The sequence below is a fragment of the Parambassis ranga genome, chromosome 10 (assembly GCF_900634625.1).
Source record: "Parambassis ranga chromosome 10, fParRan2.1, whole genome shotgun sequence".
In the NCBI taxonomy this organism is placed as follows: Eukaryota; Metazoa; Chordata; class Actinopteri; family Ambassidae; genus Parambassis; species Parambassis ranga.
Window position 1 is genome coordinate 10,306,108 of NC_041031.1, and position 11,165 is coordinate 10,317,272.

The 11,165-nt window shown below is 40.7% G+C and overlaps 3 protein-coding genes across 4 annotated transcripts; 1 reads left to right on the plus strand and 2 right to left on the minus strand.

Moving 5' to 3' along the window:
• The first annotated feature begins 896 nt into the window (after positions 1–896).
• Positions 897–2,867, plus strand: fgf1a (fibroblast growth factor 1a). Its single transcript, XM_028415650.1, has 3 exons — positions 897–1,184; positions 1,503–1,606; positions 1,730–2,867. Exons 1-3 carry the CDS (start codon positions 1,013–1,015, stop codon positions 1,928–1,930), a joined length of 477 nt encoding a protein of 158 aa, XP_028271451.1. The 5' UTR covers positions 897–1,012; the 3' UTR covers positions 1,931–2,867.
• A 1,396-nt stretch (positions 2,868–4,263) lies between these two features.
• On the minus strand, positions 4,264–8,569 carry ndfip1 (Nedd4 family interacting protein 1). Its single transcript, XM_028415649.1, has 8 exons — positions 8,380–8,569; positions 7,562–7,655; positions 6,353–6,492; positions 6,156–6,243; positions 5,924–6,048; positions 5,704–5,770; positions 5,494–5,602; positions 4,264–4,421 (listed from the first exon to the last, which is right to left on the minus strand). Exons 1-7 carry the CDS (start codon positions 8,413–8,415, stop codon positions 5,496–5,498), a joined length of 657 nt encoding a protein of 218 aa, XP_028271450.1. The 5' UTR covers positions 8,416–8,569; the 3' UTR covers positions 4,264–4,421; positions 5,494–5,495.
• Positions 8,570–9,040: 471 nt separating this feature from the next.
• On the minus strand, positions 9,041–11,034 carry gnpda1 (glucosamine-6-phosphate deaminase 1). 2 transcript variants are annotated; one of them, XM_028415648.1, is made up of 7 exons: positions 10,893–11,034; positions 10,589–10,772; positions 10,226–10,327; positions 9,952–10,134; positions 9,677–9,861; positions 9,414–9,588; positions 9,041–9,300 (listed from the first exon to the last, which is right to left on the minus strand). In XM_028415648.1, exons 2-7 carry the CDS (start codon positions 10,710–10,712, stop codon positions 9,239–9,241), a joined length of 831 nt encoding a protein of 276 aa, XP_028271449.1. In that variant the 5' UTR covers positions 10,713–10,772; positions 10,893–11,034; the 3' UTR covers positions 9,041–9,238. The 2 variants fall into 2 exon arrangements, with proteins under 2 accessions (XP_028271449.1, XP_028271448.1); XM_028415647.1 differs by having other exon boundaries at positions 10,589–10,716; positions 10,893–11,028.
• Positions 11,035–11,165: the final 131 nt, after the last annotated feature.

Here is an 11,165-nt window from a genome sequence, read left to right on the forward strand (position 1 = left end):
TGATCATGTTGCTTTAAAATGATTGATCCTGATTGGCTTATCTGAAGTTGAGAGGGGTCACAAATGGAAAAATGACAGCACAAAAAAACAATGTGTAACATCATTTTAAAAGAATAACAAAAAGGCACAATAGCAGGAATGATGTTCCTCACAGAGAAACTTAAGAAAAAAACATAAGCTACTAATAGGTACACCAAACATTTTTTATAAATAAAAATTGAATGCGTGTGTTTCAGTTGCGTATTCGTCTCCAGTTTATTAATCATGTTGTCATTTTTATTTTTTAAATGTATGTAATTCATACACTGCTCAAAAAATAAAATAACACAACCAGATCTCAACGAATGAAATATTCCAGGGGAAAATCCTGATTCATTAGTGGAATACGTTGAGAACAAAATAACATAAAAATGATTAACCCATGGAGGTCTGGATTTGGAACCACACTCAGCAGAACCTCTCCTTTATAGGGGCTGTCTTGATTGTTGCCTCTAATTTCCACCTGTTGTCTGTTCCATTTGCACAACAGCCGCTGAAACTGATCCACGATCAGTGTTGATCCTAACTGGAGTTAGGAGTGACTGACTTGGAGTTACAGTGTGTTCTTTAAGCAGACAGGCACAAACATATTAACTTGTACACCTTTTTTACACAAGTATTGATTTCAAGCCATGTTTTAAAAACCTTCTAAACATTTTGTTGAAATATTTTAATATATATAAAATCGATATAATTAATAGAATTAATTAATTTAAGAAAAAAAGCCGAAAGAAGCTGCTGTGTATTTGCAAAGGAAAGTTTGAAAGCACAGAGGCGGTGTTACAACACACCAGCAGGGGTCTGAGGCCAGGAGTCGGGGCCGCGCATCGAGCTGTGTGGTCTCTGCGCTCGTGCACGATCATGTAAACACCTGACCACTGCGGGGGGACAGAGCAGCCCGCTGATCAGCCAGGAAAACCATCCCTCTCTGCGAGACCACCTGCTGAGTCACAGCGCGGACAGTCCCTGCAGGATGGCGGATGAAGAGGGGTCCTCACTGCAGGGTCACGCTCGGGATGGCAGCCCGCTGCTGTTGCAGGACTACCGGCGGCGGACTCGGCTGTACTGCATGAATGGCGGACATCACCTTCAGATCCTTCCCGATGGGACGGTGCAGGGCCAGAGGGAGGACGGGGACGTTCACAGTAAGAAATGCCGGGTGCGGCACACATTTTTACAGCCAGGTCTGCAGGCCGTGGTGCGTCCACTTCCTGTACTGCAGGTGTGTCATGTCCCAAGTGTCATGCGCCATGTAAACTCCTCCTTTAAATGAAATGTGGGAGCTAGGTGCTAACAGTTTAACTTACAAACAAGTATTTTAAAGGATATTTAATATATTTATTTTCTATACATCTCCCTCATTTGCATTATGAAGCTGGAGCCTATGGAGGCTGATCTCAGATTTGTGGTTATTTATGGGGTTTCCTTGTTACCATGTTACTTCCTATCTTTTCTCCTTTCAGCTGTGTTAAAGCTCAGATCTGTAGACAGAGGTGTCGTGGTCATCCAGGGAACAGAAGCCAGCAGATACCTGGCCATGAGCGATGAAGGCCGTCTGTACAGCTCAGTGAGTGTCCACACAGCTGATCATTTATCGGGTCAAAGTGGATGACAGCTATGTGTTCATAATTCATCTTGCATTTTTACACTTTTAATCTCAAAACCTGCAGTCAGCTTGTGTGTGTTTCAGCCCACAGTAAATGATGAATGTTACTTCCTGGAGAGACTGGAGGAGAACCACTACAACACATATCAGCCACAGAAGTATCAGGATAGGAAGTGGTACGTGGGTCTGAAAAAGAATGGAAAGCCTAAACTGGGCCCGAGAACACACATCGGGCAGAAGGCCGTCTTCTTCATCCCCAGACGGACAGATGAGTCCCTGGACTGACACACTACAACAAATACACACAGAGTGATACCTCAGTAGAAAAAGTGCTGCTCAGCTGCTGCTGCTTTATGTGTAACACTGGACTTCACGTTCTTTCTTTTTGCACAAAAGACACAAAAGAACACTACACTAGGTTACTTAATAGGTTTGAAGGCTACAGGGGCATTCAAGATGATTTATTGTATTAGATAATGTTCATAATACAATGAAAAATACATTTAGTTATCTACATAGTTTACTTATGGGACATTATAAGCTAGAGGGTGTAACTTTTAATGTGACTTTATAGTGTTAGTATCATGATTCTCATAAAATGACTAACAATCATGAATGAAAATGAACCAGTCATGTGCTGTGAGCGCACATTAACCAGCTGTTCATGAGTTGAAATGGGAAATCTGTTTTCAATAGTTCCACTTTCCTGCCACTAGGAGCCGCCACTGTGTACATGGTGTAAACCATGCAGAAAATCATTTAGTATTTATACAGTATACATATAAAAACTAGGGCTGTAATCTCCCAGACTGGTTGATTTATTAGTCGATATGTTCTGGTTTCATCAGGAGGAAAGTAGCAAGTGCTAATGGGGGTATTTTCAGAGGTAACACCCCCCCCCCCCCCAAGATAGACTGTAAACCACCAGGCCGAGTAAACCACCGGGCCGAGTACCAGGCCCGGTGGTTTACTGATTATATATTTAATTTTGACCTTGTCATTTACAGTCAGTCCTCCTCTACCATGTCAAAGATCGGCAGTGTAGCAGCATTTCATAAAAATAGATAATTGGGAAAAAAGTCTAGTGCAGTTTGCATCCTGCATGAGTGAAGGGTTCACTTGTGAACAGAGTATTGAACAAACATCAGCTAAAAACGGAAAGCTACTTTGTGTTTGAGCATATAAACGTATCACCATTGACATATTTCAGTGTTTTAGTCTAATAAATAGTTTTGTAACTGTAGGCAGCAACGGCAGCATCCTTCAGATATGCCCAGACCAGCAGGATGTTAAGCCCATCATCCAAGCGTCATTCCGCAAAGTTAAACTCCTATGTTCAGTCTCGACAAGACTTTCTTTTGTTGAACACAGCCCTAATAAAAATATGTTTGTGTGTATGTTGTATATTAAGTGAATGCAATACAAAAGTAAGTAAAGGCGAGATGCATTGAAAGTGACATTTATTTAACACTAAACATTTTCTGTACAGTTTCATGACAACAAAACCTCCAAAGGTTGCAGCTCTACGTCACACAGAAATAAGCATAATTGGTCTGTAATCAAAGCCATGGCAGAAGTATGAGGTTAACCTATGATTCAGATATTAAAATAAAAACACCGTCATGCACCTCCTCCTTGTTTTGTATGTCTGTGACAGAACTCCTTGGTTTTCTTGGTTATGTTTCTCAAAGTGCACCAGCTTACAACATTCTTTGATATAATTGATACCTACATGATAGATAGCCAACTTTTTACACCATATGAAGTGAACAATTAAAAAATAAAAACAAATCATCATCTGTCAATTAAATCTTAAGGCAAAAACCCAGCTGGAAATGAAAGTTAAGTTGTTTTTATGCTCTTAGAAAATTGGATCCAAATGTGTCAGCTGGAGCACAAAAAGCCAAGACTTGAGATGTAAATCTGTTTTGAAAGACATGAACCAACATAAGGTGGCCAAATGGGCATAGATTCTTCATCACAGTCCAGAAATTCAGTGTCCTTTCACTGCTCGTCTGCTAATTCTTCTAAGATCATATCTGTAACTTTGTTTCCAGGCTGGCTAGTTTCACCTGATTACATGTAAAACAGAACATTTAACAGGTAAAACCAGAACCTCAAAGTCCTGGATCACATGCAAGCTACTCTACTATGAGAATGCCCTTAATGAAAAGACAAGCTGCAGCTGAGGACGCTGCTCCCTCCTGACTATGTTTATATATATATATATATATATATATATATATATATATATATATAAAAAAAGGGCAACGCTGCTTTAAAGCCAACATGTGAGTAAGTGACATATGTATGTTAGCACTAATGTAAGCTTGCTTTGTATGTGTGGTGTGTAATAGAACAATGATGTGACCTAGGTGATTACAGAAGGTGTTGCATGCTATGGCAGCTCTACAGAGTGTCATACTAATTAATATACCTGCTAGCTTCAGGCGTCACCAGTATGACACTCTCCTTATCTATTGACCTCAAAGGGCAGACACATGCTTGGACGCTACCATCAAATGATATAAGGCATTACTTATACATTACAGACAGATGTAAATAGCACTTAACATTTGCCACTAATGAGTACACTGAGGGACTATTACCATTTTCCATTAATAATGTTTCAAAACAAAACAAAACAAGTGATATAATTCCTGAATATTTTACCGCCTTGACTTGTCTTCATCTAGAACTTGTCTGGCCGATTCCTGTTGAAGTGTCTTCGCTTTAATCTGAAACTTTGCTCCTTCGTGTGCAGTCCTTTCACACCCTGCAGGTTTGTCAAGGAAGGATACAAATCACATTAAGAATTATACCACACGTCAGTTCTAACTTAAGGCATTATAAATGTCAGTTACTATCTGTGTAAGTAGATGTCATGTGGAGACCCAGCTAACAGTATTTTATCTGCATACCCTTATTATGCTGAGGTGACTTACAGGACCTAGCAATGCAGACTGATGTGTTTGAGAGTGTCTCGTGGTGAGCATGAAACTCTTTAGATGTCTCAATAATAATGCAAGTTACAACATAACCTATCAAAAAATAGCAAATTCTAGTGTCCAATGTGAAGCAGATGTTCTGCTGTGAGGTACAGTTAATAATCAGTCTATAATTTCAATGGTAGGTTTATTTGAACAGTGATAGAGAGAACGACAAACAATCCGGAAAAATGCATTTCAAACAAGTTATGAATTAATTCTCATTTTCATGAATGAAATAAGTATTTGATCCTATGTCATTCAGCCAGACTTCTGTCTCCCAGGTGTATTTATACAGGTAAGGAGCTGCCCTCTCGTTACCTGTATATAAGACACCTGTCCACAGAAGATATCAATCAATCCAGATTCCAAACTCTTCACCACGGCCAAGACCGAAGAGCTTTCCTAGGAAGTGCATTTGTCTGGATTTTTATGTTAACTGTAATTACTAAAATCCAGCACATTATTACTGCAAGTGCCTCGGCTTCCTCACACAGTTAAAACATGTGAATGTGAAGGTTGATTATATAAATTAGCTGTAGGTGTGAGTGTGAATGATTGTCTATCTCTTTGATAGACTGACAGCCTGTTCAGGTCACCTAATTACAGCTGGGACAGGCTCCGACTCCCTGTGTCCTTGTATGGAATAATTCGATATGTACTGTGTAGACATTTTGTTAGAAGACAGTATGAGTGGCCTTAGCTGAACATTCAGCACTGAGCCATGAATCGGTATGATAAAGACTCAAAAGAAGTGATGATGACCCTGACAGATTTGCCTTTGTCTCATCCTTTATTATAACTGGAGTCTCCAGTGTGACACCTGCCTTACAAGGTGACCATAACTAAACTGCATCTTACCTCTAATAGATGAAGAGTACTCTTGTTCGAGGAAGAGTGGCGTAAGTGGGATCGGCCAGTTTGCGCACTCTGGAGTAGTTAACGAAGCCTCTAATGAACAGCATGAAGCCTGGAATACAAAGAAATGATGGTTAAAGGAACGATCATCCAACAGAGGATAATGAGCCAGGAGGAATATGCTGCTTTATTTATATAATGTTGCTCACTCACCCAGTGCCAGGAACACCCACCACAGCCAGTACTGGCCATCAAAATAACCAGGGAAATAGGTAGAAAACTGCACAGACAGATATTGATCGATAAGATATTGGCTGTAAAGAGCTGCACACTGATTCCAAACACTCAATTAATTTAGTCCTCATGTTGAAGCATATTACAGTAACACAATGGTTGAAGGGGTTAAGCTCCATATTCAGTGAGGAGCTCTTACCCTGACAATGAGCACCCATTTGATTAGGGACAGGCCAAAGCCTGAGATGGCCCCATATCGCCCGGCAGCAGACGTGGTCAAACAGAACGACAAGAAGAAGCCAATCCAGTTGAAGAGGAATGCCACTGTTGAAAGTGATTAATAACATAATTATAATGTGTTCACATTCTGTGTCCCCAGAAAAACAGGTTTACTCTTATTATGGCTGAGGAGATGTTGAACTGTGACTTACTGAAGAAGGTGAGCATGAAGATGCCATCATTCCCTATTCGCAGCTGGTCAGCATCTTCAAAGTCATCTCTGGCCACAAAATCTTCCTCCTGCAAAACATAAAGATGCAGAAATAAAAAAAAAAAAAAACTTGTATTCTCTATTCGCTTTAATGTGTTACACATGACTTTGAGTCAATGGTAAGAATGTGACAGGTACCGTGACTCTTCCAGTGACCAGGGGGATGGCAGCCTCCGCTTTGCTTCTCTCAGCTTCATCATAGGAGGGCAAAGTGGTGGCAACACTGTAGGATGGAGGGTTGGGAAGTCGTCCTCCATCTTCCTTGTATTCAAAGAAAGCTGTGGACGTAACAAGAAAATTACTCTATATACAAGGAGAGAGGTCATTCTCCTAATGCATATTATTAAAGATGAAGGACGCTTTCAAACTATGCAGATTTCACATCTTCTCAGACTGACAGCGTAATATGCAGAGCACTCTGCTGCTGGTCTTTCCGGTTCTCTTTTCTAATTTGTTTTTGTTTCAGAGCATTTTTTTGCTAAAGATAAAGCATTTGAAACATTTTGGCTAAGGATAAAGTTAAAGCTGTAACTGAAGACAGTTAAGAGCAGAAGTGAAAGTAGCTGTTTTTCAATGCTTTACCAGCTGTCACAAGTTTTACAAGACTGCTGACAAATATCTCCCTCCACTTCCTTCAAAAAAGAACAGCAGCAGCTGAGATTTAAAAAAAAAACCCACACAGAGAGGAATGAGTTACAACGGAAGAAAGACATTAGCTGTATAAGTGTCCATTACTGTTTATGTTCTCAACATACAAGCCAAGACCTCTATCTGGGGTGTTTGGCTGCCATCCAGTAACCCTCCTTTGTGTAGTTGAAACACTAACAGCAGTGAAACAGATCAATAGAAGAGCTCAAGGCTGCACCCACTTACACAACATGTTGACCTTTACCCTCTTAAGAGGCGAGATTAGAAACATGCTCGCCCAGAAGCTACTCTGCTCCACAATATAAGACTATGCCTAACAGTGTAAGATAAATCAGACAAGAGGACACTTATTCATGTAAAAAAAGTATTTATATGAAACAACATCAACTCCTAATCCTTGCAATATCTTGCTTTAAATATTTATCTGATGATTAAATGTATTATTATGCAGAGCTACAATAGCTCATAGGATCTGAGGTATTTAGCATTATATCACAAACATCAAAATAATCTGCAAAGGCAGTGGTTTTTGCAGGAATGGACTTTCTATGTACTTTGCAAGGATAATACCACTGCATTTGTATGCAAACCTTTTTGCATACCTTTACTTTTTGATTGATATTTCACATGCAGTGCCTCTGTGATGCATTTAAATTATTAAAAACAGACTTGGAAGTCAAAGCTGTGGAGCTCCCTAACCTGCATTTGCTGCAGCGATGCTGCTGTAGGGAGGTGGTGCGTCCTGGGCAGAACCCTCCTGGGAAGGCTGAGCTGGCTCCTCCTCATTCACCAGCTGATGAAATTGTAATAAACGACAACATAACCTGGGTCAAACTCCAGTGTTTTCCCTGAAGATGTGTTAATTATAATATATATAATGTGAGAAGCAGACACTTGACTAAGGGAGCAATATTGTTAATACATGACATATACTAGATTATATTAAGAGACAAAATTATATAAACATTGGATTTACAAGGTTGTGACATCAGTGTGAGAGTAGTTTCCTTCATGTGCTAGGCACTAGTAAAAGGACAAGAACATACATCATGAACAGTAACTTCTAAATATGTTCCAAATTAATTTAAAGTCACAGTTTTTGCACATGTGCATATAATTATAGCGGTGCAAGCTGCACCTTAGCATTAGTATTATGGTCTTGATCTATATCTGGACTTTAGGTCTCACAGGCAGGACAGGTCAGGTCAGTGGTATGAACGGTCAGGTAGACCTGATCAAGGCTGGACAGCTGCACAGGACTAGCTAACGTTGCGAGTAACTAGCGGCTAAACAAACCGAACTCACCGCTGTTTTAACTAACAAATATATGTGATTATACGTGCGATACATTTAGGTTCATGTGATATTTATCGCCACCTCCGCCCCGCCCGTAAAACAAATGTCGGATTAGCTTGTTGTTTTCCACTCAGTGACAGGCTAATGTTGACTAGTATTAGCTGACTGAGCAGCAGCTAGCTGTTAGCTACGTTTTAGCGAGTCGACAACCTGTTACCTACCTCTTGATATCTGACGTTACTGTTTTGTTCTGCCATTGTAGAAGAGGAACCGAATATTTAAAACGTCCTCTTCCTGCTTCAGCGGTAAAAATATGTTTAAAATTAATTTCGCAGGCCAACTACCATAAGGTTGCCTCCTAGTCGGCCATCTCCTTCCTTCTCCCTCAACAGACTTCAGTAGCAGCGCTGATGCTGCCTTCAGGTGCAGTCGGAAACTTTGCAATGTTCTTGCAAGTAGTTTAGGCTCTGGGCAAATTTATTCAGAATCACAGAGGCATCAGCTTTATTTAGTTACCAGCAGAAATGCGACTTGAATGCGGCTGTGCTTAAAAAACAGACTCGAATAGGTGACTGGCTGTTCATGAAGAATTGTATTACTTAGCATTAGCCACATGTGTACACAGTGTCATGCTGTTCTTCATAGATTTTGCATTTCATTTTTTAAAGTGAAGCAAATGTTTAATGCTACAAATGTTATTTTGTAAAAGTACAAGTTGTAAACAGCAATATATTCTAGTAAAGTGCAGGAATGCCAATGCTGTAATTAGGTAGCCTATGTAATCATTTTCCCTTCCAACTTCAAAAGTTTACGAGATGCACTTGAAGGCAACACGATTTGTTCCGTGTTGTCATGTGACTGGAGACTGAAACCACATCAACATAGAAAAATTAAACTCACTTTATTACAAAGAGCAAATTACAAAGACGGCTGTACGAAAACCCGACAGCCTGTGCAGTAACAGCACTTAATCATCTCAGGAAAAAGTATGTGTGGGTAACTCCAAGCTCTGCTTGATCTCCACTACAAACCCGGAATCATTATTAGAAAGTGGATTTCTGAGAATGCCTCATGATCTCCTCAGTTGTTCTTCAGCTGTGGAGGTAGCTGCTCCACCAGTTTGTTGTGCACATACATCATCCCTGTGAAAAGAGCAGCTTGTTTTATTTGAATTAATAAAGTATTTCTGATTCTGATTCAGGCCTATTGTACACATATTTAGCTCAGGTTATGAGCTGCGTGCATTCAGTCTCACCTTTGAAGTATTTAACAGTTTTAACCCGCAGTTCCAGTGTGGCATCTTCATCACATACAAACACGGTCTGCCGGTGCTGCTGGAACGCTGACACCGTCCACATGTGATTCACACCTTCCTCGATAGCTTTGTACAGTGCGAACGCCTTGTGTGCTCCAGTGATGAGAATCATGACCTGAGAGGAACAGCAATGTGTGACTGAGCACTTAGTTTAACTCTGTAAAGTAAAATGCACATAAACACGCCAAAAAAGACACACTAACCTCTTTGGCATCCATGACAGTGCCCACTCCAACAGTCAGAGCCATGGTGGGCACCTTTGAGAGATCTCCATCAAAGAATCGGGCGTTAGCCATGATAGTGTCCTTGGCCAGGGTCTTCACCCTGGTCCTAGACACCAGGCTTGAACCAGGCTCATTAAAGGCAATGTGGCCATCAGGTCCGATACCTAACAATGAACAGGAGGTGGAGGTTTTGAATGCACTTTTGTTTAAATGAACCATGAATTCATGAAATCATTTACAACTCTCTCTCTGACCTCCGACAAACAGCTCGATTCCTCCGGCAGCAGTTATCTTCTCCTCAAAGGCTTCACACTCTGCTTGCAGGTCGGCGGCGTTGCCATCCAGGATGTGAGTGTTCTCTGCCTTTATGTCTACGTGCTTAAAAAAGTTATTCCACATGAAGGAATGGTAGCTCTCTGGGTGATCTCTGGGAAGCCCTATAAAGGGAATTTACGATTATTTTCACAGCTTTCAAGAATTCTACAATGTTTATGCCGAGATATTTTTTAAAAAGGTATAAAGACTAACCTACATATTCATCCATGTTGAAAGTCTTCACATACTGAAATGAGATTTCTCCATTCTTGTAGTACTCAATAAGCTTCTTGTAGCAACCTAAAGGAGTGCTTCCTGGAGACAAGCAAAAAGAGAATAAAGACCAACTACGCTGTTTCTGAGACATTATTTATATTTATAAACTAGTACAGTACTTCATTCATTTCTATGCACAGGTCACATTGTACTTTTACTACAGCGGTAACTACTCATTTTGAATGTGAAGTGAAATCTGGGAAAAAACAAATAAAAACATACAAACAAAAACCAACATATAACTAATAATAATGATGATGATGATGATGATGATGATACACTAGTGCATCTTTGCCTTACCTGTGGGCAGCCCCAGGGTGAAGTATCTGTCGGGTCCAGGTCTGAACAGCAGGATCCTGTTTCTGATGTACTTTGCAGCCCATTCGCTGACCTGGTCGTAGTCGTTCAGAATGATCAGCTTCATTTTACTGGAGAAAAACACAAACGCGGATTTCACACGAATGTCTGCAGCCTCGAAGCAACTCTGGAGAAAACACACCTCAAGTCAGACTTTAGACTCATCAAGCTATCATCCCACAACAATAAAACTGGACCTCTGGGAACGCCTGAGGCTGAACGAGCTAACAAAAGCCTGTATACTCACCGCTGTGCTAAAAAACACACTGTTACTGTCCTGGAAAACACACACAAAGACTGCTCCTCTGCCTCAGGATAGCTGCAGTCTGTAGTCGGAGCAGACAGGATCCGGACGGATCATGTGACCCATGCAAACAGCGCTCACTCTCTCACCACGCAGAGGTGACGTCAGCTGGAGCTGACGCTGTGTTCAAGACACCATCGGAAATAGGAGATTGAGTGATTGTGATTGGTTGGGCTATGCCGAGTGCACCCTCTACTGCATTTTTGATAATTTAAT

Bases quoted from the DNA above. Each gene is read 5' to 3' on its own strand.
- fgf1a (XM_028415650.1), top strand. From the start codon at position 1,013: ATGGCGGATGAAGAGGGGTCCTCACTGCAGGGTCACGCTCGGGATGGC. The intron at 1,185-1,502 runs GTAAGAAATGCC...TTCTCCTTTCAG, and splicing joins GGAGGACGGGGACGTTCACA to CTGTGTTAAAGCTCAGATCT. The intron at 1,607-1,729 runs GTGAGTGTCCAC...TGTGTGTTTCAG, and splicing joins AAGGCCGTCTGTACAGCTCA to CCCACAGTAAATGATGAATG.
- ndfip1 (XM_028415649.1), bottom strand. From the start codon at position 8,415: ATGGCAGAACAAAACAGTAACGTCAGATATCAAGAG. The intron at 7,656-8,379 runs GTAGGTAACAGG...CAATTTCATCAG, and splicing joins GTAACGTCAGATATCAAGAG to CTGGTGAATGAGGAGGAGCC. The intron at 6,493-7,561 runs GTTAGGGAGCTC...TTACGTCCACAG, and splicing joins CATCGCTGCAGCAAATGCAG to CTTTCTTTGAATACAAGGAA.
- gnpda1 (XM_028415648.1), bottom strand. From the start codon at position 10,712: ATGAAGCTGATCATTCTGAACGACTACGACCAGGTCAGCGAATGGGCT. The intron at 10,328-10,588 runs GTAAGGCAAAGA...GCTTGTCTCCAG, and splicing joins CACCCTGGGGCTGCCCACAG to GAAGCACTCCTTTAGGTTGC. The intron at 9,862-9,951 runs GTCAGAGAGAGA...GTTCATTGTTAG, and splicing joins AATCGAGCTGTTTGTCGGAG to GTATCGGACCTGATGGCCAC.